General features: G+C 35.3%; 2 protein-coding genes across 2 annotated transcripts; both read right to left on the minus strand.

Moving 5' to 3' along the window:
* Positions 1–1,738: 1,738 nt before the first annotated feature.
* Positions 1,739–6,826, minus strand: LOC122081311 (non-specific phospholipase C4-like). Its single transcript, XM_042648379.1, has 4 exons — positions 6,161–6,826; positions 3,601–4,010; positions 3,162–3,332; positions 1,739–2,305 (listed from the first exon to the last, which is right to left on the minus strand). Exons 1-4 carry the CDS (start codon positions 6,787–6,789, stop codon positions 1,962–1,964), a joined length of 1,554 nt encoding a protein of 517 aa, XP_042504313.1. The 5' UTR covers positions 6,790–6,826; the 3' UTR covers positions 1,739–1,961.
* An 8,663-nt stretch (positions 6,827–15,489) lies between these two features.
* Positions 15,490–21,324, minus strand: LOC122080677 (non-specific phospholipase C4-like). Its single transcript, XM_042647491.1, has 4 exons — positions 20,696–21,324; positions 17,037–17,446; positions 16,775–16,945; positions 15,490–15,873 (listed from the first exon to the last, which is right to left on the minus strand). Exons 1-4 carry the CDS (start codon positions 21,322–21,324, stop codon positions 15,527–15,529), a joined length of 1,557 nt encoding a protein of 518 aa, XP_042503425.1. The 3' UTR covers positions 15,490–15,526.
* Between the last annotated feature and the right edge of the window lie 4,207 nt (positions 21,325–25,531).

Below are 25,531 nucleotides of genomic sequence, written 5' to 3' on the forward strand. Positions count from 1 at the left end.
GCTTAGAAAATGTTTCAACATCCATTTCTAGGTTTTTTTGTTTTGTTTTGTTTTGTTTTTTATTTTTTTTTTTTTTTTTTCAAGAAAAAAATGCTTTATGAAATGTGTTAAATAAAGTTCAAGAGTTTAGATCTTCCTACCATTGCCTGGTGGGCAAGAAGTTGAACTACCTTAATCGATTCATCAGTACTATATACACAAAAGATTAGAGATTCTATTACCCAGTTCAATCTTTAAAGCTAAATTGGCCCAAGGCAAACACAAAAAGTTTGTAGAATTCATGAGGCTTTGGAACAACTCCACATCGCTCCATACTTTGTTCAAAGTCCACCCTTTCTTGGATATCTCGTGCAAACCTATTAGAAGCCACTGTGCGGCCGCATCAATAACTTCTCCATCCTGAAATGAATTAAAACCTATTAGAAGAGATCTCTAGGTTTGTTATCAAAATTTAAAGAGTTAAAACCATCAATTAGGTTAGCCAACCTACCACTTCTTGATAGTCCATGGAAACTACCACATGTAACCACTCTTGTTCTTTTGGTTCTTGGAGTACTAGATAAACCCCTCAAACCTTTGATTCTTGCTAGTTTTTTATAAAATAATTATTAACATGCAAATGTTGCAATAAACAATAACAATAACTCAGTTTTATTCTAACTAAATGAGATCAACTACATTGATTCGGATTTAACAGAAAAAAAAAAAAATCCCATATCCCACTTGCAAACAATTGACAACCGAGATATTTACCCTCCAAGTAGCTCTGTTATATGCTATATTAGCGTGAAGACCTATCTTTTGCATATCTCTCTTTATCAACTCATCAATGGTCATTTTCGGTCTGTCTCTAGTCCTTTTAGCTCCATCCATATGAATTTGGTCACTCCTTTGTATTGGTGCATCCAAAGGCCTCCTTTGGACATGTCTAGATCATTTTAATCGACATTTTTTTACCCTGAATCAAGGCAGCTCCCAAGTCAACTCTAACTCGGTCATTCTTCACTCTAGCTCTCAGAGTTTTGTCGTACATCCATCTAAACATCATCTCTGCCACACTAAATTTATTTATATTACGCTTCTTGATTGTCTAACATTTCTCACCTTATATTATAGTTGATCTTATAACTATTTTATAGAATTTTTTTTTAAACTTTAGAGAAATATATCGATCATATAATACTCCAGCCGTCCTCTCCATTTCATTCACCTTACTTTATTGCAGATGTTGCAATAGAGTGAAAGTTAAGTAACAACAAATACGTCCAACCCGGCAGCTCTATTTGACATATCATATATTAATAATATGTGAAAGGGATAAAATGGATTGGAAATGAGCATTGAATGTGGGAGTAACACTTGTTTTATGAAATCAATGGATAAATTTCATGATGCTGGTAATTGGGAAACAAGAAACAGATGCCTGGACCTCGGTAGGAAACAATGAACTTGGCACCAAATACTTGCTTAAAGGTTCTCAACTATTTGAAAGCATACATAAAAGAAAGGGAAAAGTTTGGACAAGTCGCCGGACTGTCTAGACATGTGTCACTCTCTCCCCCACCCATGCTATAAATGTCTCACACTGCTACTGGTTAGAGCCGTTAGATTTCGGAAAGGTAATGACCTGCCCAAGCTCTGCCTTTAATTAAATATGATTTCTTAAAGAGTAATAATATTTCAATTGGATTGGCAACTTCTATTATACACCCCAAAAAAAAAAAAAAAAAAACTTGAATACATTAATACAACTCATGATTCATATATTAATAACATCACACTTTGAGAAAATACATTCATATAATTCACAAATTAAACATTAAACCAAAGAAAACAATATCGGATATTTAAACCCCTTTTAAAATGGGATTTAAAAAAAAAAAAAAATTTACTTTCAATTATCAGTCTAGGCCCAAACTTAATGTAGATCGAGGATGATGTATCTAAGAATATCAAGATTGTTAATTGATGCAGCTGAAACAGCTAAACATATTCTTAACAAAGGTCTTGGAGGGTTGTTCATGGGATAATGATGTAATAGTAGAACAAACAACAATCTCAGATTCATCGGCTCCATTATTTTTGGCATTCTCACATGCTCCTAAGAATGTCTTGAAGCCATCCTCACAATACTTAATAGCTTCTCCTACTGTCATATTCTCTACTAGCTTGTGTGGAAAAATGTCCTTTCTATGGTCACCATTCAATGTAGCAGTCATTTGCACCAATATCTGCTGAAAATCATTTAGCTTCTTATCTTCATTTGCTCCAGCTTCCCTCATTTTCACTGGTTCTGGTAGTGTTACTGTAATATCATGTCCATGAGAACACATTAAAAGCTATATCAATCAATTTATAAGCAAACAAGTATATGAAAAGATGAATTAATCTGCTATAACACATGATCAAATAGATTGTGCAGTGGCTTTGACGTAGTCAAAAGTACGGTGGGTTAGATATCGTTTTAACACAGATGAACCCTCGAATCAATAAGATTGGTGAAACCCTAGTTCTGGTGGAGAAGAAGAGTAAATGTGGGTATTTCAATCAAAATGAAAGTTAATCTCACAGAAATCCCAAAGAAACCTTATATAGGAAATTAGAAAAAAAAAAAAAAAAAAAAAACTCTAAAATGCGCACTAAACTTTGCGGACCCCTAAAACCCCCTAAATGGATGAATTGGGCGAAATCCACAAATGGAGTTTCTGGCTCACAATGCTTGTAGAACACTGGTTTTCATGAGTTGTAACCCCACCTGAGTCAGTTATGATACCGGCAATGACACTAAAAAATCAGTATTTTGGTTGGACTGCATGGGTTAATCCATGTTAATGTGATAGAAGACAATGTATACATCTCAATGGCCAATTTAAGTCTAAAAAAAGTACCGAAAATTACTCAAACTATGATTCAAAGTTTTAATAAAATTACCAAAATTCTGTCAAATGAAATTACGAAATTGCATCTTTTGTAATTTTAGATATTTCCTCTACTCATTTTAAGTTGAAATTGTACCAATGAGATGTTTACCTGGTATTCTATCACATGGACTAACCCATGTATTGTCATGTAGCAATTGATATAACATTATACTTCACCACGCATAGTGGCAGAATAGAAAATCCTAATGAAAATAAAAAATAAATGTCTATTAAGTTCACCTGGACAGTCTGTTCTTGGAGTAGTCCTTGTCAGTAGAGTCTCAAAAGTTCCAGCCCACTCATCACGCTTTGTTAAGAAATCCTTGAGATTAAAGATCTTCTTCACCGTTGCAGGAATGGAGGAATGCTCAAATTGTGATGTTGTATAAGGCCCTGAAGGCTCATGGATCACTGTAATTACATCACCAAGAATTTAGCTTTGTTCATGCTAAAATAAAATCCTCAACCGTCTGGACACTCTAAATTTCTTTTCTTTGTGGAAATTATGTAGATCTATGAGATAAGAAAATTAATTTAAAACAAGTAGGTTTGATATAATTTTTTTTTATGTCTACTCATCAACCTATTTGTTTTGTAATTAATTAATTTTTTCATAGACTGAAGAACTCTTATAACCCCCCCCTTTTTTTTTTCTTTCTAAAGCATGATTTGGAATTACCAGTTCCTGCATCAATCCATGGAGAAATGAAGATTGCTGGGACTCGAACACCTAGACGATCAAATTGGAAGTTGTATGGTGTAGAACCAACAATACCATCTGGGCTTGGGACTCCAGTTGTAGGAGTAGGGACATGATCATAGAACCCACCATGCTCATCATATGCGATTATGAACAAGATTTCATTCCACTGGGGACTGGATCTCAGTGCCTCGTAAACTTCCTTGATCAACTTTTGACCTTCTGAAACATCATGGGAGGGGTGGTCATCATTCCCTGGAATTAACTTCGAATCAAAGTATCTTTGTTCAACCACAACATAGTTTGGCAATGTCCCCAACTTGCAGTGAATCTTGAATTCCAAATCATATGGATGGAACTTTCCTATGTATTTCAATTTTCTAAGGTTCCTGTCCATAAAGAGAACTCAACTTTTTAGAACATTAAAGGAGGTTGATGTTATGATACATTAGCCGCCAGTGTTAATTAAAGAAACTGAGAGAAAAGAAAAGAGGAATGGTGGCGAAAGGAAAAGTCAAGGCTAGAGATAAGAAAGTTTAAAAATTTAAGGTATTTAATTGTATTAAAAATAAAAATCTCTACGGCTCCCTTTGGTTGCAAGGAAAATAAATGAAAAATAAGTAATATATATATATATATATACAAAAAGGGAAACATTTATAGTCATTGTATAAATGATTATAGAACTAACTTCAATATATTTCAAAATTGGTCATTAAAGTTCATTTACAATCAAATTATTTTATTTTAAGAAGTTAAAAAAGAAATTCCATTTAAAAATATGATTATCATGATTATAGAAGTTTTCCTTAAAAAAAAAAAAGTCTTTTCACTTCCCTTCCATATCCTTTACAAGCCTTTATGAATGAAAGATAAAAAGAGGGAAAAGGGCTAGTTCCTATTTCATTTCCTGCATCCATTTCATGTTTGGTAGAATCCTAAGAGGCAAAACAAAAGCCAACTTGAGTGTGTTTGGCTGGGCAATGTCCCAACTAGCTGGCCCAAGCTAAGGCTACAAGCATCCACAAAGCATAGAAAAGAGAGCGGATCAGGTTCTTGTACGAGACTGCTAGACTGCTTCATATGGGAATTCATCAAAGGAAAAACCCTGTGATGAATTCCATCTATGTGAATCAGACTATGAGGATAATTCTTATTGATCCACACTCCATAAAAAATAGTATACATTGATAAGCAGTCTGAAGTCTCAACCACTGACAATGCATGTTAGAAGCATTTAATTAGGGACTCCCACTTTACAACAAAGTATAAAAAGCCTCCTGGCCTAGCAGTTGATGTGGCTATTGCAATAGTTGGATATTTAAGATATGGAATGGATTAGCCAACTAGAAAATAAATCATTAAACAACTGTTAATGGGTACGAAACAATTTATAATAACCCTTGCTTTCCAGCTAATTATGGAGGGAAACTTAATGATTTATATAAATGTGATTCACATGTGCAAAAAAGTAATGCAATAAACATTTTGTCAACTGTTCATGTATCTTATATGAGAGACAATCAAGAACTATATATTGTGAATTACTTCCCAATCAAGTCACAAGAAGTTGTTAAGAGTAATTATTATCTATAAAAAAAAATTTAAAGGCTAATTATTCATTTTCTGACTTTAGTAGAACATTAATCAATAGTAAGTTGAGTTAGTAATCATAGAAGTGATTGATAATCATTTAAATGTACAAAATAGTTTTTTAACCTGAGAAATAATCTTCCAAGATCCTGTCATGAGAAGTGATTGATACACAATGTTAAAAAAAAAAAAAAAAAAAAAAAAAAAAAAACCTAATCACCAAGTGTTAGTTATGAGAAGTGATGATCATCATTGACATGCATACAAGATATATTTTATAGAGAATAGAATGCTCTCTGGTTGTATTGCGGTTGTATTTTTTTGGGTTTCACTAAGGAGCATTTTTATGCTCATTTTTTATTTATAGAAGAAATCTTCCCAATATTTTTTTTTTGGGTTTCACTAGTGAATTTTCGGCTTTTAAATTTCATTGAACTTATGAGGTACAACATATATATAGATAAGATACATAAATTATTAGGAAATAATCAAATTACAGTTGTGGCTATGAGTGCTACAGATGATCTTAGGGGTGTCAAAGCCTTTACCTGAATCGATGAAATCGAACTGAACCAACTCAAAGCAAACCAAACTGAAATTTATTGGATTGATTTTGGAGAGTATTGTGAAAAATTGCATAAATATGTAAAACTAGGTAAAAATTCTAAGTTATATAATCATGACTAGAAATTGTTTTTATTTAAAAAAAATTAAATCAATTTCAATGCAATCTGCAATGGATAAAGTGAAATTAAGCAGTTTATGCTTAGAGAAGAGAACACAGTAGAGAATAAATATAACTATTTTTTAAAGAAAATCCATAGAAGTAGAAGCAAACTCTGTATTAAGTTCATCAATAATCAAAGGGGGACTTCTTTTTTTTTTTTTCTCTCTTTATCTTTCAAAAATTATTTAAGATGAGATTAGAGAAGAGAAACTCAGTTACCTGTAGAAGAGAGTTGCAGGTGGGAACTGATAATAAATCCCAAAAGAGAACCCAGCCTCATCCAATGAATCAAATATTGTCTTCTGTGGCAGCCCTTGGATCAGAATCTGGTTATTATTGCTTGTCAAACCATGCGACGTCCCCGAGTGTACGAACAACCGATTCGGTTGAGTCGACGCCGGGTTAGACGCAAACCACCGGTCACAGACGGCAAACTCAGAAACCAGCTCCTTATAAACCGGTACGGAATCGGGTTTGAACCCATTCATCACAGTCTCCGACATTCCCTTCTGTGTCTCCTCAGCATTCATAGCAAAACCCTCCATCGTAGGCTCCAGTTTTTGGCCGGAATTTTCCTCCGACCACGCGACGCCGAAGACTTGCTCGTAGATGGACTGAAAGGAGTGGTCCGGATCGGGGTCGACGTACTGGGATTGGTTGGAGAAGTTGATTCTTTTGGAGTTGGGATCTGTGGTGGATAATGGGTTGGACTCGTTCCCTGTGACACCATCGATTTCTGAGTTGAGGGATTTCATCCATCCCAGCATGTGATCGAAGGAGCGGTTCTCCTGAACTAAAACTACTACTGTTTTGATTGGGTAAGGGTAGGTTACTCGTTCAGGTGCCATTGCTGGAACCTTGGCTGCTTTTTTGGGTGGATTTGCAGGCTGAGGGTGGTGGTTTTTATAGAGAGAGAGAGAGAGAGAGAGAGAGAGAGAGAGAGAGAGAGAGAGAGACGTGTAAGTTAGCAATTAAAAGAGGATAATTTACAACGCACCCCTGGAGAATGCCAATATTAGAGGGACACCCCATTTCTTTCACCAAATTAGACTCAAATCCCCTGCCGTCAGACAGTGTTACAGAATATACCATGAATGCTGACATCAGCAATTCATTTTTATTTTAAATACCATTTTACCCCTAAAAATAAGGGAGTACTGATATTACCCTCACTTACACGCACCCCTTAACCCCATATCATCTGAAATGCTAACATCAGTATCCCACCGTAGGTCCGAACTTCTGACAATATCTCCATCAGAACTTCTCCCAACCGGCTGATCCCATTCTAGGACCTCTTGTTGGAAGAAAGGAGGGTTTCGGGTGGGTGGATGAAGAAAGGAGGAATGTGGTGGTGCCGGAGTCCACAAGGCCTTTAACTCCGATCTTGGACTCATCGAATTGCTTCACCGCTGTAGCTCGATCATAGTCTTGGTTAGTGGTGGGACAACCGATCGTCATCTTTACTCTATACCAGAATTTACCATCCCAATGTCAACGAAACGTAACCCTAGAGCAAGGGTACCAAGAAAAAGGGAGGTAACTAAGAACGGAAAACAAGAATTAGAAAAGAGAGAGAGAGAGAGAGAGAGAGAGAGAGAGAGAGAGAGAGAGAGAGAGAGAGAGAGAGAGAATATGAAGTCCAAGCAAACAATTTCACATAAAAGATAGTACTTGAATCAGATCGAAAGGGCATGAACACCAACAAAGGTAAAATCGTTGAACCAAACCCTAAAACCATCAAAAAGAGCTTCTCCCACAGAATTTGAGCAATATCCAAAAATCAAAACCCCAAAATCATCAATAATGAGAGGTAATGAACAAAAGAAACTATATCACAACATGAAAAAACGAAGGCAGAGAGGCACGCAAAACATAAAGAGAGAGAGAGAGAGAGAGAGAGAGAGAGAGAGAGAGAGAGAGAGAGAGAGAAGGGGGTGGGGAAGGGGTGCCAAGGTCGGCAGTAGACACAGCTAATCGGGATGGATATGTTTTATCTAAAATTCTAGGACCGTCGGCGATTCCAGCTTCTTCTCTTTGAACCTCGAGGCTGACTTGGGTGTTCCAAAAAAGAAAACCAGAGTTCACTGTAACTCTGCGAGAAAACCTTGAAATGGGAGCTTTTTTGTTAATACTGGAAAGAAAACTGAGAGCTTTCTATTAAGCTTAGATTGACCACTACAGTATGAATAACCAACGCCACCCAGTACGAAATCACAGTCAAAATTAAAATTACAGTAGTAATACTAGCCACTGCATCTTCGACCAACAACCCAGGTCGTCTTTTCCTACGAGCTTTTAGATTCATTTTAAATGCTTTTTAGTGGATTCCAGTTGGCTTTCCGACCTTTCCATTTTAAATTCCTGCCGCTGCAATTTATGGGAATAGAAACGGAGAAGAGGAAGGGGCAAGGGGTTATTGAGCCTTAGATGAAGATTCGCTGGCAGTCGCTGAACTTAAAAGTGAACGGAGACGGAGAAGGAGAAGTTGACAGGGGCGATCCAGGTGAAGAGAGGGTATTTTTGGGATAATAAGATAAGGGTGATTTACTCATAAGGGCTAAAATGTCATTTCATAGCATCATTTAACAGACATTTACGGCAGGGGGTCCGAATCCAGTTTGGTGAAAGAGAGGGGGTGTCCCTCTAATATTGGCATTCTCCAAGGGGTGGCACTACAAATTACCCATTAAAAAAATATGACTTGTGCCATGGGTGTAAGAAAGAAACGTGGGTTTGAGAGATCTATGAGTGGGATCCAGCATGGAGTGTGGGACCCACACCATGGTTGGTGTGAGTATTAAGGTGTCAAATTATAACTGAAACCTAAACAATCAGTTTAAAATGTGAAGTCTTTTTTTATTCAGTTTAGTTTCAATTTTACGATTGAAGTTATGGAATCAAATAGAATTATCTATTTTAAAACTAAATAAGGAACCGAACAAATAATTTTTTTTTCTTTAATAATTTAGTCAATATAGATAAAATATTCTATTCCTCTTTAATGTTTGGAAAGGTTTGGTGAATTATTATTATTATTATTATTTTTTTTTTGGTAATGGGTTTGGTGAATTATGACTACTTTTTTTTTTTAATAACAATTATGACTCTACTAAATAAGGGGTTTTTTGATAGTTGAATATGTAAGAAATTGGTCCAAACAACTAATAAAGGGTTCAAACTGAAAACAAACATGGTTAGAACCAAATAGATTTATTTATTTATTTTTATTTTAGAAAATAGTCTTTTATTCCACTTCATTTCGATTTTGGTTTTCACATGCTGTATCCTGAATCGAAATCAAATAAAAAAACAAATCAAATGACACCTTTAAAAAGAACTGGACTCCACACATCTTTTTTTTCTTTTAATATTCTTTTAAATCTCAAAGGGCTTTTTAATATATTTTGAAAAGATTAAAAAAGGACAAACTTTTCCTTCACTAGGTTGTGAGTGAAGTTCATTGTCCCATCTTAAGATTCACAAACTTCCTTTAGGATTTTACATATTTCATTGTCCAATGCCCTAATCTTTTGGGTAGATTTGTACCTGCCCTACCCTTGAAAGTGTGAAGTGATTGCTAGAATAACTCCAAAATGTAATGGGCAATAGCTCACCAAAGCCACCAAACCAAAACCATGTGTTAAATCACAAATCGATCTGATTTCTCTAACAACTATTATAATGTAATGCTTTAAAATATATATATATATATATATATATATACTTGGAGAGCTTGTTTGAAATTGTTGTATAACGTGCACCATTGAAAGGATAGAAAACTTCACTTGGTCGTCCACATGAATCCCCTGTCCTCTTCTTTATCCAAAAAAGAAAAAAAAAGTCCCCCGTCCTCTTGACCACTTGACAAGACAAGAGATAGGCATATGCCCAATGAATATTCCAAATCATTTTTTTCGTTAACTGTATTATTCATTAAAAAAATCATTTTTCATATTATTTCATATATTACCCCCTTTTTTATTTTTTTGGTAACTGATTACCCCTTTTTTAACACTATATAAAATTTTAACGTATTTTACATGACCATGAAGAATCAAACATGAACATATCTCATACTCGTGAAGGTAACAACCGTGTTTATCTGTGACATCGACTCATCGGCCCTCTTTTCCACATCCACGGGATTCGTACTGTAGCATCCTCGAGACTCGTGAGAGCCTATTTTCTCTTGTAGGTTTCTAAGAAAGTGTTTAGATTATGATTGTCAAATGTTGGGGATGGAGAAACATGACATTTGGAGTTGCCACCTAGGATGAGGGCTTAAGACCCGATGGGAAGCCTGATCCATAGGGAAATGATTCAAAAGTTGGTCTGATCCAAATATAAGGGTAAGTGTCAGATTGTGAAATTGAGAAGGTATAAAACACTCATCCCACCTGGTTGAACCAGGCTTCCTACTAGATGCTTAAGGATGAACACTCTATCCTAACTAATCTTATACGACATGGAAGACTAAGTTATTGCTACATTATTATGTATATTACTGTATATGAATTAAAAGTCTATATTTTGCCTATAGAGTTGAGAGATTATATGTATGCTCGACCCCTATTTTAGGACAAGAGGGGTGGGGCCCTTTTTTTTTTGCTAGTAATGGGTATCCAGGCCTTCGGCCTGACTAGTCTCGCGGGTCCATACTGACCCCACAACTGCATAGACGGGGTCATACCAGGGTTGAATGATAACCATTCAACTTTCACTGAAAGTAGTGAAGAGTACTAAACACTTCCGTGTGAGGCTCAAAGTGTGCCTAGTGGGAGTCGAACTTAGGACGTCCGAGTTTACGGCTCGTACCAAGTTCATTGCTCACCAACTGCACTATCCCCTTGGGTTGGTGGGGCCGTGTTTTTGTGGACATGAACTTTGGTGAGTGTCCCATGGCTCAGATGGAGGTGGATTCGACCATCTACTTTCCTTCTTCAGAGAATTTGACTTCCTTATGACCTTTTACAGCTCTAGGGAATTTTTGAGATTTATTTTATTTATTTTTTAACTACGACAGAGTTCCAGGAATATGGAGGAATCTTAGAGGATCTGGAGAGTATGGGGCTTTCTAGGTATTTCTAACCACTTTGGAAGACTTCCGAGGGCTTCCTAAGGTCTAAGGAATTTTTTAGATTTTTGGGTTTTGGCACACAAATCGAGACATGAGGATCGGTGGATATTTCGGTAGAATTTTGGCTTAAGGGAAGCTTAGCCTGAAAAAGGACTAAAAGTGAGGGCCAAAGGAATTTTTTTAGGACTTGGACACTCTTTGAAAGCTTGGTAGTTGGAAAGAAATTGGTTGGTGAATAGGTAAGTCTCTCCCCCAGGAATGGTGAATAGTGATCCTTTTTATAGGGATTTAGACAAGAAAAAGGTAAAATCTTGTAAAGATGTTGATCCATGCCTTCTGACTTCTGAGCTTGATCTTGGGAGATCCAGTGGTCTGATTTCGATGTACCCATATAACAACGTAATCGCCTTTTTGAGTACTATCCAATGATGAGTGTTAAGCTCTTTTTTTAATCAGAATCATTTGGAATTCGCAAGGAATGACTTTTATCCCATTTCACCCTGGGGATATCTGAAACTCCTTTTTCATGCCGCTCCCGTACTGTTAGAAAGTGCATAGAGTTGATTCGTCAATATATAATGTATCGATGTCAGGTGTTAGTAGACCGAGCATGGTTTGGTTGTGTAGGGTCCTTAGGCAAGATTAAGGTTTTGGGTCCGATTAGGGTTTAAGGCTGGATTGGGACTTAAGCTAGCTCTAGGTCATTTTAGAAATGCCGAATCCTCCTTTAAAGAGAGCTTAGATATCGTCCACATCCTATAAATCATCATAGCCTGGGGTGAGTGACAAAATCAGGTGTATATAATAGTACACCTTTCTTTTTTTTTTTTTCAATTCACAAATTGTTCCTTTTTCTTTTTCTTCTTATCATACTTCCATCTACTTTTAAGCATGAGACAAAAAAAATTACATTGTTTCAGTATAGGATTTGTTTTTTTCAATGTAAAATTTTATAGGTAAAAAATTTACATGAAAACTTTCGAATGATTATTTGTAGAATGTAAAATATATTCATTAAATTTTTCAATAATGTTGGTTTTCCATTTAGCTAACATATTAAAATTATTTAAATATGGGGAGGGGATTGTCTCATTGCTAGTGTAGTCTACGCTTCCCAAGCACAGCCAATGTAGGGCCAGGAGAACGGTCCATCCAATAGGGAAAGAAGAATGAGTGGGAGGAGAGATAATTTGAGAAGGAATTCGAGGCCAACGACATTTACAATATTTACCCTTAAAATAATTACATATGGTTGTGAGAACCATGTATGTACTGACATTGCTGCACATAGGACCTAGAGTTTTAATGTAGAATAGACAAATGCAAATCGATTACAAAAGTTGTTGAATTGATGTTGAATAAATGCCAAAAACTATGCTTTTTAGATCGTAATCAGGCTAGATCTCTTTAGAGTCTTTATCATTGTTTATAGATTCACCTGCATGTGCTGTTGTTGAGTTAGAATGTAAATGGGAAATGCTAAATTTGCTTATGAATTTGATTAGCTAGTCTCTTATCTCAGTTGATTGTGATAAGAGGGTTGTTGTTTTATTAAGGAACAAAATTAGCTTTACATTTATAGTTGAAAATAAAAATTTAATATTAATGAGGTCCTTTCAAGCATGTGTATGTAATATAAGGTGAAGAAAGAGCATATACTGAAGCATTACATAGCTTATGCTATAAATGTTTTTTCTACGAAATTAAAATAAAGCCCGTGGTTTAGAACCTTTAAAACTTGCTATATAAACTTATGACTATATTACTAAGTAGTTAAGTCAATTTTGGACCTATGTCAAGATAATATTTTATTGCCAAGTGTTCATATTTTCTTTAATATTTTATCTATCTTCATAATTTTCACATCTCTCTCTCTCTCTCTCCCCAAATAACACCACACGTGTGTTTGCACATGCATATTATATCATACTATTATATTGAAGTACGAAGTGGAAAATCTTTCACTTGATTATTTTACCCCTTTATTTTTATTTGAATACCATATTTCCTTCACAAATCTCATTATTTTTCATTAATTTTTTTTATTATAAATTATTAGTACCATTTTATTTATCTTTATTTTTATATTCAAATAATTTTCTTCACTTTTCTTCTTTCTCTCAAACTCCCCCAACTTTCCTTTAGATTCAGTTCTCTTTCCTTCTTTCTCCCAAACTCTCCCATTGCCCACCATTTCCTCTCTCTCTCTCTCTCTCTCTCTCTCTCTCTCCACTTAAGATGGTACTATAATTTATTGTTTTGTTTATCCAAAGAAAAAATTTATTAACAACTAAAATTAATAAATCTTTACCAACCAATAATAGAGTCAAAGAGAGAGTTATGAAGAGAGAATTTAGGAACATGAGTTGATAGAGTATTTATTCCTTTCCTTCTCTCTCCCAAACTCTTCCCTTGCCCATGATCTCCCTTCCTCTCTATACTCATCCCAAGGCTTCTCTCTGTCTCTCCTCCCCTCTTTTGCTATTTTTTAAGCAATAGGGGCTACTTTTACTTTGAAATTCTTATGCTCTATATAGATCAATTCTAGGAATGAAGTGATGCTAAAGTAAGATAATGATCTCTATTTCACCTTAGAAATAGTTCTTTCATAATTGGTTAGTTAATAGTATAATAAATAAATATAAAATATATTAAACTTAACAAATTTTTAAAATAAAATCCTAATACTAAATTTCCATATCATCAGATGGATTTTTTCAGCCCACTCTTCAAAACTAAATAAAATGATAATAATAAATATTTGGGTAAGTTGTTGGTTTTTATTGTCAATCTGAATACTGTTGTTATATAATTTAACTTTGTGATAACTATCCTTTATGATTTGTATGGACTACGATTTAAATTCTTATTTGAATGATGCATTAATTCCACGTGCGAAGCCAGACCTTGTAAGAATCTATTAATTAATGCCTTATCTTCATCTTTATAAGTATCCACTTCAATTTCTAGATTAATTGTATTCATTTTCTTTATTATCATCTTCATAATTATCCTCTTCAACTTCTAGATAGCTAAACTTAAACAAATGCATATTGCAATGCGGTTTGTAATGATACAATGATTCTTGTGTAAGCATTAGACATATGTGCAATGCACACACATAATCATTTATGTATGTTTATAACCAATAGTATATGTAGGTCACTTCATTGAAGCATGCTTTCTTTAATATTCAATTGTTATGACCCTGCTGAATTGTTATTTTGTTTATCCGAGCAAGTTTTGTTCTTTCTTTACCTAATATGATTATTCTCATTTGTCTACACATATCCAACAAAGCTTCCAGAAAAATTCAAGTAGATGAAGTGACGATCCGAGTCTGGTGTTCAAAAAAAGCTACTAGAGTCCTTAGGTGCGGCTTCCTAACTTGGTCTATAATCATCTATCATTTTGTTAACCATTATTTGCATCAAAACCAAGTTGATCTACTAGGTTCCACTCCCATGTCCTATTTCTCTCCCATCTTCCACATCATCCCTTTCGTTTCCTCTCTTAAATTCTTTTCTCATTCCTAGATGTGAAACTTAATTTTGTTAAGTAACTATATCATTCATCCAATGTATTTCTCTTCCTTTTCTACCTCTTCTTTCTTCTTTCATCTCTCATACTCTGTCCACTCAAGGTAAGTAATTTTGATTATTAGTTTCTTCTATTTTTATTTTTTCTTGTGGTGGAGATTGCATGTAGTATGTAAAATTTAATGTTTTATTAATTTTTGTCCTTCTTCACGGCCTAAGAATTTCTCCGTTTTGATTGGCTCCATTTTATGTGTCTCCAACGTATGGCTTTTGCAAGTGTGATTTTACTAGTATATATATATATATATATATATGTGGGAAAAAGTTGGGTATGCCGCCGATATCAAGTATGCTAGCACCCATTGTGTCTGTCTCTCTCTTCCCTTTTTCTGAATTGACCCTCATATCCTTCCTGAATGATACTCCATCATGTGTTCCTATTGGTGCTATCTGCTAGCATACTTAATATCGGCGGCATACCTATCCTTCTCCTTATATATATATATATATATATGTATATAGTGGATACATTGCTTGCTCCAAGCACGTTGGAGGCCTATGGACTAATGGGCAGGTGGCATAGGGAGAGGTAGGGTGGTCCTTTCTAAGGGGTGGTAGAGAGAAAGATACAGCCTAGATACCTAGCCTGTCGTGTAGTTATGGATTAATGGGCAGGTGGCATAGGGAGACGTAGGGTGGTCCTTTCTAAGGGATGGTAGAGAGACAGACACAACCTAGATACCTAGCCTGACGCGTAGTTAGTTACGTAGTCCAGCATATCAATATTTCAATTGGAGTGGTAATGTCCAATGCGGTAGAAATGACATCATTGAGTTTTGAACCAAATCTTCACAGCAAAAAAAAGAAGAAGATTAAAACCAGCATTCTCAAATTGTAATACAATCCATTCATATAAGTCTAGGCTCAAAGTGAATGCAAAGGATATGATATCTAAGCATAACAGTATTAGTTGATGCAGCTGAAACAACTAAACATCTTCTTCATAAAGGTACTAGAGGGTTGTTGATTGGATAAGGATACAATAGTGGAACACTCAACAATATCAGACTCATCGGCTCCAATATTTTTGGCATGCTCACATGCTCCTAAGAAATTCTTGAAGGCGTCCTCACAATACTTAATAGCTTCTCCAACTGTCATATTCTCTACTAGATTGCCCGGAAAAATGTCCTTATTCCTATGGTCACCATTCAATGTAGCAGCCATTTGCACTAATATCTGTTGAAAATCATTTAGCTTCGCATCTTCATTTGCTTTAGCCTCCCTCATTTTCACCGGTTCTGGCAATATTACTGCAATATCATGTCCATGGGAACATATTACAAGTTATATCAATCAATTTATATATATATATATATATGGAGATAAATTAGTCCGCTATAATATATGATCAAATAGATTAAGCAGTGGTTTTGATACAATCGGAAGTATGATGGGCCAGATATCGTTCTAACATAGATGAACCCTCAAATCTGTAAGATAAATGAAACCTTAGTTCCAATGCGGAAGGAGAGCCGATTTGGCTACTTCATTCAAAATGGAAATCAACCTTACAGAAATCCTAAAGAAACCTTATATATACAGGTAAACTTATAAAATAGGATCCAAGGGTAAAACCCTAAATTGCAAACTTTGTGAGCCCTAAACCCCCCTTAAAAGGGTGATTGAGAATACATTGTCGGACCCACAAACAGAGTTTCTAGGTTACCGACGCTTGTATAACATCGATTATCATGAGCTTTAACCCCACCTGAGTCAACGTTATGGTCCCAATAGTGACATTGGAAAATCAATATTTTTGGTTAGACTACGTGGCCTTTTACTAGTCCAGACAACCTAAAAACTAGTCTGAGATATCCTCCACATCAAGCTTATATTTTTGGGTTATTACTTATGTAAGGAAAACTACCTCTTGGCTTAGAGTAAGGATTGACTAGTGAATGGTATATGTCTTCATATAATTAAAAAAAAAAAAAAAAAGGCTATGGATCCTCTCACCTCTCCATGTAAACGCCATTGGGAATCTTCACCCCATCTGACGCTGACATGGGGTGGAGATTCCTAATAGGTGGTTCTCACTCATGTGATTTATTTAGGGGACGAAAATTACGTTTATCGTGAAAAAAAGTGTCGCAAATGCTTGTAGTGGGAGAGAATCCAGACTTAATAAGTAAACATGTCTATTAAGTTCACCTGGACAGTCTGTTCTTGGAGTTGTTCTTGTTAGTAGAGTCTCAAAGGTTCCAGCCCATGCATCACGCTTTGTTAAGAAGTCATTGAGATGAAAGATCTTCTTCACAGTTGCAGGAATGGAAGAATGCTCATATTGTGATGTCGGATAAGGCCCTATAGGCTCATGGATCACTGTAATTACATCACCAAGAGTTTAGCTTTGTTCATATATGCTAAAATAAATTCTCTAGATCGAGTCTAGATAATGTAAAGTTGGAATTACCAGTTCCTGACTCAATCCATGGAGAAATGAAGAATGCTGGGAGACGAACACCTAAACGATCAAATTTGAAGCAGTATGGTGCAGGACCAACAATATCATCTGGGCTTGGGACTCCAGTTACAGGAGTAGGGACATGATCATAGAACCCACCATGCTCATCATATGTGATTATGAACAAGATTTCATTCCACTGAGGACTGGATCTTAGTGCTTCATAAACTTCCTTGATGAACTTTTGACCCTCTGCAACATCATGAGAGGGATGATCGTCGTTCCCTGGAAGTATTTTCGAATCAAAGTATCTTTGTTCAATCACAACATAGTTTGGCAATATCCCTAACTTGCAGTGAATCTTGAATTCCAAATCAAATGGATGGAACTTTCCTATGTATTTCAATTTTCTAAGGTTCCTGTCCATCAAGAGAAGTCAAATTTTTTAGTGTTAATCAAAGAAACTGAAAGAAAAGAAAAGGGAATGGAAAAAGAAAAGAAAGTTAAGAATTTTTTTGTGTTTATTTAGGGTAAAAGAATGTTCCCTGGTTATGTGGCCCCTAGCTAGATCCCTAAATCCAGACACAGAGAAGAGGCGGGGGGGGGATGATGCCCCATGCACCCGTGTGCAATATAAAACTCTCACCTTGTTGATGCCCACGTACGTCTGAGGCCACGCGATCAATGATCATTCTTTTCCCCCATTTATTATTGGGTGAAGGTTGGGTATGCTGTTATTTCTAAGGAAACAAGTAGCTCAACCAATGGAATGATAGGGAGAGGAGAGAGACAGACAAAGTGCAGAGAAAGAAAAAAAAAACAATAACAAAATGGAAAACATTTATAATCATCGCCTAAATGATTATAGAACTAACTTCAGAATATTTAAAATTAGGTTATTAAATTTCATTTACAATCAAAATATTTGATTTTAAAAAATAAAATAAATATTGACGAAAATATATATGGTTATCATATTAAAAAAAAAAAAAATTGATTTCACTTCCCTTCTATTCCCTCTACAGCCTGTACGAATGAAAGATAAAAAAAGGGAAACTAGAAAGTTACTATTTCATTTCCTTAGCATCCATTTGATGCTTGATAGAATCCTAGAAGGCAAAACAAAGGCCAACTTAAGTTTGTTTTGGCTCGGTAATGTCCCAAGAGCCAGCTACCTGACGCAAACTAAAGTGAGAATGCAAAAAATAAAAAATAAAAAATAAAAAATAAAAAATAAAAAAGATTGTGGACATTAGCAGACTCAACCATTGACAATGCATGTTAGTGACTCCCACCTATACAAAGTATAAAAAGCCTCCTCGTCTAGTTGCTGATGTGGCTATTCCTATGGTTAGATAGTTTAGATATGGTATAAGAATAAACAAGAGTAATCCTGTGTATGAGTCTCTCATTAGTCCAGGGTCTAGGAGGGGCAAATGTAAGCAGTCTTACCCCTAGCTTTACGAGATAGGTTGTTTCCAAGTTTTAACAGTGTGACCAACATGTCGCAATAGTGCAACTTGATCGTCGTACTACAAGCCAAAGACTTGTCCCATAGTTAACACATGGTATGGGATTTTTTTTTTCTTTGTTTGGTAAACTAGACATGGTATGGATTAGCCAACTTGTAAATTTCATTAAATCCAATCATATACCATATAGCCTTTACAAAACAGTATATTCTAAATTTCTATTCTTATGGACAGTTAATTTTGGTCAACTAACCATTGGATTAGTTTTTCATCTTATGGATTAGTTATGTGTCAAATTATAAACTCAAATCAATTAAATACCTTCCCATGTATGCCATATCTTTGTATTTTTCAATTGTCCTTACATGGTCAGATGGTCTTGCATTTTTTTTTCCCTACACTTCTAAAATTTTATTTTGCCACTTGCAAGCTATATATGGCTGTGTTTGCTTTGCTTTCTTAGAATGCATTCATCCTATTTAGATAGTGGATTCCAAGAAATCAAGCCAAACATAACTACAAGTTTAAAAAATCCCACTATATGATTTCAAACACTTTCAAGGTATAATTGTATAGTTCAATCTCTTTAACCACGATTTATAATCGAGATTTTCAAGGTGTGGGGTGAAAGAATCATGAGTGAAAGAATGCATACCGAACGGAGCCTTTGTTTAGGTTAAAAATTGACATGTATCCAAGGGATCTACCCATCCACTAAATCTTCAAACTTAATAGATATTTGGGCTGTCCTAGCTAAGAAGGCTTGCAAAAAATGTTCCATGTTGAAAGGTTAGTGTAGCATTTGTCCCTAAAAATAGAGATGACCTGGATAATGAATTTATTATAATTTGATGAATTATTATTATTATTATTATTATTATTATTATTATTATTATTATTATTATTATCATAAAGGTCTGTTAAATTAATTTGGGAAAAAAGCATGCTATCTGGTCATAGCTCCTGAGCTGAGACAGAACGGAATGACCACCCTGCCCATCCCTGTATGATGCCTGGGCATGGTACCCATTGGCCTCCGAAGAAGCCATGCAACCAAGTGGTGGTCTCTCCCTTTAATTTGATTTTGATTTTAATGGTTTTCTGGAATTATAATGACTCTGTGGTAATCCATAAATGCCTTACAAAAATCTGATTGGGCCAAGTGCAGCCGCCAGCCCCTCCCCCCTCTTAATTCCTAATATATTGTTGGAAGAAGGGATGTTATTCGTCTAGCACTTTCTACGGCCACACACAATCCTTGTTTTCAGTGAGGTGGTGGCGTCTTTTCGTAGCCTCCTGAGAACAAGGTCTGTGTATAGACGTGAGAACACTAGATGGACAACATTCTTTGTCCTTATATTACCATAGCATATTAGTAGTGTTGTAACATAAATAGAGACTATGTTTTTTCGTCTTCTTTTTCTTTAAGACCGGGGTGGGGGGAGGGGAGTTGAAATTCTTATTAGTGAGTCTTAACATTGTCTTCTTTGATGAAATTGCTAATCTCAAAGTCATTGCTAGGGAATATTCTTTTTTTTTTTGGTAACCATAGGGAATATCCTCACAGTCCTATTTCTTGTTAGGACTTCTTATTGTTATTTTGTAAATTTATGTAAAAAGATATCACTTTCACATCATTTTCAATTTTAATTTTATATTATTAAAATATATAATTAAAGATATTAATCCAATTTTAATGAAACCTATAATCTTTTGTGACTAACTTTAAAATTAGATATATTAAAAATAATTAATTGCAATTTAAAATAACATTATAGTAACTTAATGTTGCAACTGGTGATTGAAACAAAACAATTGATAATCCATCTTATTTTCCAGCCTAGTTACAAAAAAGGAAATTTATTGATTTTCATATGGTCATATATATAATAAATGTGACTCACATAGTCACATGCACTAAAAAAATAAAGCAAGAGGTATGTTTACATTAAATCACAGGATTGATTCTTTTCTATCACAAAAATTTCTAAAGTTGGTTGTAAATATGAAAATATAATACAAAGTAATAATATATGTATCATTTATGTTAATCCAAGGGGGTAGCGCAATTGATGAGCAACGAACTTGGTACAAGTCGTAAACTCGCCGTGACCTAAGGAAAACTTGATCCTTTGAATTTTTTTTTTTTTTTTTTTTTTGGGTTGGATGGATAAAGAGGAGAGAAACTCTTGTTACCTGTAGAATAAAGTTGCAGGTGGGAACTGATAATATATCCCAAAAGAAAACCCAGCCTCATCCAGCGAATCAAATATTGTCTTCTGTGGCAGCCCTTGGATCAGAATATGGGAATCATTGCTTGTCAAACCATGCGACGTCCCGGAGTGTACGAAAAGACGGTTCGGCTGAGTCGACGCCGGGTTAGACGCAAACCACCGGTCAGAGACTGCAAACTCGGAAACCAGCTCTTTAAAAACCGGAACGGAATCCGGTTTGAACCCATTCATCACCGTCTCCGACATTCCCTTCAGTGTCTTCTCAGCATTCATAGCAAAACCCTCCATCGTAGGCTCCAGTTTTTGGCCGGAATTTTCCTCCGACCAAGCCACGCCGAACACTTGCTCGTAGATGGCTTGGTAGGAGTGGTCCGGGTCCGGGTCGACGTACTGGGATTGGTCGGAGAAGTAGATTGTGTTGGAGTTGGGATCGGTGGTGGATAATGGGTTGGACTCGTTCCCTGTGACACCATCGATTTCTGGGTTGAGAGATTTCATCCATCCCAGCATGTGATCGAAGGAGCGGTTCTCCTGGATTAAAACTACAACTGTTTTGATAGGGTAAGGGTAGTTGAATGATTCAGGTGCCATTGTTGGAACTTAGGATGGTATTTTGGGTGGGATTGCAGGCAAGAGTGGTGGGTTTTAAAGAGAAAAATGAGAGAGAGAGAGAGAGAGAGAGAGAGAGAGAGAGAGAGAGGGAAATACAGTTGTGTAAGCTAGCTATACAAGAATCAACAGTTAGAATCACTTGTCCGCTTAACCAACATGACAGAAAAAAATTGGCATATGCTCAAGGATTCCCAGTTTATTCTCTCTTTATAAGCTTTGTATTTTATTTTTTTTTTTTAACCAAGGTGTCGGGACTAGCTTACGTGCACCTCGACTAATTTTTGGGGAAATTAACACAGTAACTCATAACCACGGTCTTCACTTAAATCACAGATGCACAGATGTGAAATTGAACCTGGGACTATGTGCCTATCCACACAATTCTCAATTCGCCCTAACCATCTGGACAACCCACATATGGGTCTTTATAAGATTTGTATGTTTTCATGCAAGATTTTTATAGATATAAATTATATTTGAAAAAATTTATGGGGAAAAGAATGCGCTCCTTGGTCATGTGACCCCTATGCCAGTAGGAGGCAATGAGGGAGCTACACATGGGTATCAATAGGAAGTGGGGTTTTTGAATTTCACAAGAGTTGGAGCATCATTTCATTGCCATTTGTGTCTAGGCATAGAGGCCATGCGATCAAGGGCCTAAGTATATTCATTTTCCTAGAGTTTATAATGTTTATTTATAGAATGCAAAATACGATTTAAAATATGATTGTAAGATTTTTCAATGTTAGTTTTTTATAGATCTAATACAGTAAAATTATAAAAAATAAGGGGAAGTGATCATTGTCTGGTTACTAGCATAGCTTACGCTTCCCAAGCACAACCAAGGAAGAGAAAGAGTGCGGTCCATCCAACAGGGGCAATGAGAATGAATAGGAGGAGAGATAATGTGAGAGGGAATTTGGGGCCAGCGGTGTATACAACATTTACCTTTAAAATAATTACATACAATTGTGAGAACCATGTACAGACATATATAGCAACATAGGACCAGATATATTAGGTCAAATTAATGTGATCCATCTAAGGAGCAACAAAGACTACCCTCGCGATGTTGAAAATTTCACAAGGGAAGATTTTACTGTCAAATTATGAAATAAAAATTAATTAATTTTATGATAAAATTTTATTTTAGAATTATTAAACCCAAAACAAATGGAACCTTAATGATAATTAAAGATGATAAAACAAATGTTTATTGTAATTACCCTTCCACTTCTTAGATTTAAAAACAATTAAAAAAATTAATTTTTTTATACAGACACAAATATGACACGTATGCGAGTTTTTTAAATAGTCTTAAGACCTAACCCATTACATATGGTATATGGATCTACAAAGACAGTGATATCCCTTGATTTATTATTCAATTATATTTGAAACTAGATCTCTTGATTTATTATATAATTAAATATTTTTAATTAGATGTGGAAGAGTATTGGTTGCAGCAAACACTTCCAATTGGTTCATCTCATTCCATCAGCTTGATTTTTTTTATTTTTTTATTTTATTTTTTAATATTCTGGAAAAAACCATTGTACATATCGACATTTAGAGTTCGATGTTTTGTATGCCCAAGTTTTCAAAAGGCTAATATATGGATCATTAGAGACTAAGCATTGGATTTTAGAAAAAAGATGGTCCATAATCAACCGCCATCCAAAAGTAAGCCAAGGCCACTTCAAAAAAATTATCCATAGAGATTAGGCTATTAAATTCAGGTAAATCAGTTAAAATTTTGTCAAAAACACCTTCTTTGATGTGGAAATCCTGGAGCCCAATAAGAAGTCCCATTGCCGTGGTATCAGTACCCTCTCCTGGCATCAGCTTGAAATTGGACAGGACTGAATGGACTATGTGGTTTTGTCTCTTTGGAGTAGAGTCCGGGTCAGCTCCTTGTACGTGAAGGCTTCATGCATGATGGGTTTGTGGCAAAACAAGCCTTTTTTTTTTTCACAAATGCCTTTCCATGATACCTAATGCCATTAAGAGTTTAGAGGGACATTCGTGGAAGAAAAATAAATTATCCTCATAAAATCACACGTGAAGAATTGTTACACTCACAACGGACCTGGTTTGACCTCTCTAGAGGTCTTGCTCAAAATTCCTTTTAGAGGGATAGGCATACCAATTGTGTGCGGTAAGTTAGTGGGAACTAGAAGATAGAATATCATATAAAGGGGTAGAAAAGTCATATCAAAAGGAAAGAAGAGAGAGATAGACATAGAGTGCAATAGCTACGATACACCGATGCCCAACCTTTTCCATTTGTCTTTTTAAATAAATAGGTCAAATGTATCAAAGTTGGTATAATATGAGATATCCCTCTTATATTCTTTGAGTGGCACCTTTCGACAAGGATTTCCAATTATTATGCTTCCATAGTATTTTATTTCAAAGTTCTTTTCTTATAAACAACAACACTTATTTAACTTATTAAATTGCTTGATATTATCTTCCAAATGTAACTTGTAAAGTGAGGTTTCTTTTATGTACCATTTTAAAATTCAATTTTTTTAAATTTTTTTTTGGAATATCTTAAGAAAGTAATTTTTTTTGAATTTTTTTATTTTCTTTTCTTTTGGAATATCTTAAGAAAGTTTTGGAATATCTTTCTCATATTCCTTTTATGTACCATTTTAAGAATTTGACTCCTTTTCAAGGAAATCAAAACTTTTATATGACATTCTTCCAATGACATGATAAGAAAATAAATAGATCTTTGTATTATAAATTTTCTATAATGTAGTAAAGAAGAAATGGGATATGCGGCGGCCATTTTGTATTATTATATAGATGAGTATTCAAGATCTATTTGAACTATGTATTTTTAATTCAATACTACTGTATTATCTTTCCTTACCAAATAATATAATCTTCTTTTATTATTATTACTATTTTTATTTTTATTTATTTATTTATTAAATTTTGGCAAAGATAACTTAGATTAATAAAAGAAGACTTAAAAGAAAAGCTTCCAGCAGCTTGAAAAGAAGTTAACATGGATGGGGAGTGGTATGAACTAGGGGTGTCAATTTGACTTCCCAATCCGAGGCTGGCCTAATCTGCCTTGCACCCGAATAGGGTTTGAGCTGAACTATCCATCCCATAGGTCGGGCTTGGGCTAAGATTTTGAGCCTTGAGGCCAGGGCAGGGCTTCAGTCTTGGGTTTAGCCAGCCCAAGCCCCACTAACTCTATGTAGTATGTATTTAGATAAATTATAAATATATACACCACTAGCTTTCTTTGATTTTAATCACCAACATACACCACTCAACACTAATATTCTTCGTTGTGTACTGATACCAGGGTCAACCCAGGGCTACTCAGTCTTTGAAACAGCAAAAAATTAGGGGGTGGCACTGTCAATTAGGGCCAAGTCGGTCCAATCCAGCTGAATCAGTGTCAAACAGGGTGGGAATGGGTTGGGCTGAGCCTGGACTGAGTTAAGAGACGTTAAAGTTGGGTTGGGGTTCTAAATTACCTGATCCATTGACATCTCTAAGTAGTTTTTAGTGAGCCCATTGACACCTCTAATTTTAACTAGGGATGTAAATGGATAATCGAAATCTGAATTCAAATTCGCATTCGTATTCTTCTAGGGATATTCGTATCCGGTTAAAGAGTATCCAGATTAAAATCTGAGTTATCCAGAAGATAATTATCCGATCTGATTAAATAATCATGATTTTGAGGGTTCTTGAAGTTTAAACAGATTCTAGAGAATGAGGAAAAGAGTTAAAACAACTTCGAAAGATGGATTAAGAGAAAATTATATATATTCATTTGGGGTGGGGGGTGGGGGGGGGGAGGTTTGGATTACACAAGTCAGAGAGTAAACGAATAGTTGAAAATCTGAATTCTATCCGCATTCATATTCGTTTAGGGGTATCCGTACCAGATCTAGAAATATCTGAATCCAAACACATGCAATCCAAATTCGATCCGTATCCAATCTGTTCACATCCCTTGTTTTAACTATCAAAAACGAGACAAACTCAATTCTAAGCCACTAGTAGCAAGGGAATTGAATGGACCTATGTGTAGAAATAACACATAGAACTCTTAATTTTCCTAGTTCGTTTCATATTGTATGGTTTCTCATTTTTGGGTAAAATTGGTCATTTGTGCAGCTTGCATTGATAAGCTTATTAAAATAATTTATTT

This window comes from Macadamia integrifolia, chromosome 6 (assembly GCF_013358625.1).
Source record: "Macadamia integrifolia cultivar HAES 741 chromosome 6, SCU_Mint_v3, whole genome shotgun sequence".
Taxonomy (NCBI): domain Eukaryota; kingdom Viridiplantae; phylum Streptophyta; class Magnoliopsida; order Proteales; family Proteaceae; genus Macadamia; species Macadamia integrifolia.

Bases quoted from the DNA above. Each gene is read 5' to 3' on its own strand.
- LOC122081311 (XM_042648379.1), bottom strand. From the start codon at position 6,789: ATGGCACCTGAACGAGTAACCTACCCTTACCCAATCAAAACAGTAGTA. The intron at 3,333-3,600 runs GTAATTCCAAAT...ATGTAATTACAG, and splicing joins ATGGATTGATGCAGGAACTG to TGATCCATGAGCCTTCAGGG. The intron at 2,306-3,161 runs GTGAACTTAATA...ATGATATTACAG, and splicing joins TCCAAGAACAGACTGTCCAG to TAACACTACCAGAACCAGTG.
- LOC122080677 (XM_042647491.1), bottom strand. From the start codon at position 21,324: ATGGCACCTGAATCATTCAACTACCCTTACCCTATCAAAACAGTTGTA. The intron at 17,447-20,695 runs GTAACAAGAGTT...CTTGATGGACAG, and splicing joins CCTGCAACTTTATTCTACAG to GAACCTTAGAAAATTGAAAT. The intron at 15,874-16,774 runs GTGAACTTAATA...ATGATATTGCAG, and splicing joins TCCAAGAACAGACTGTCCAG to TAATATTGCCAGAACCGGTG.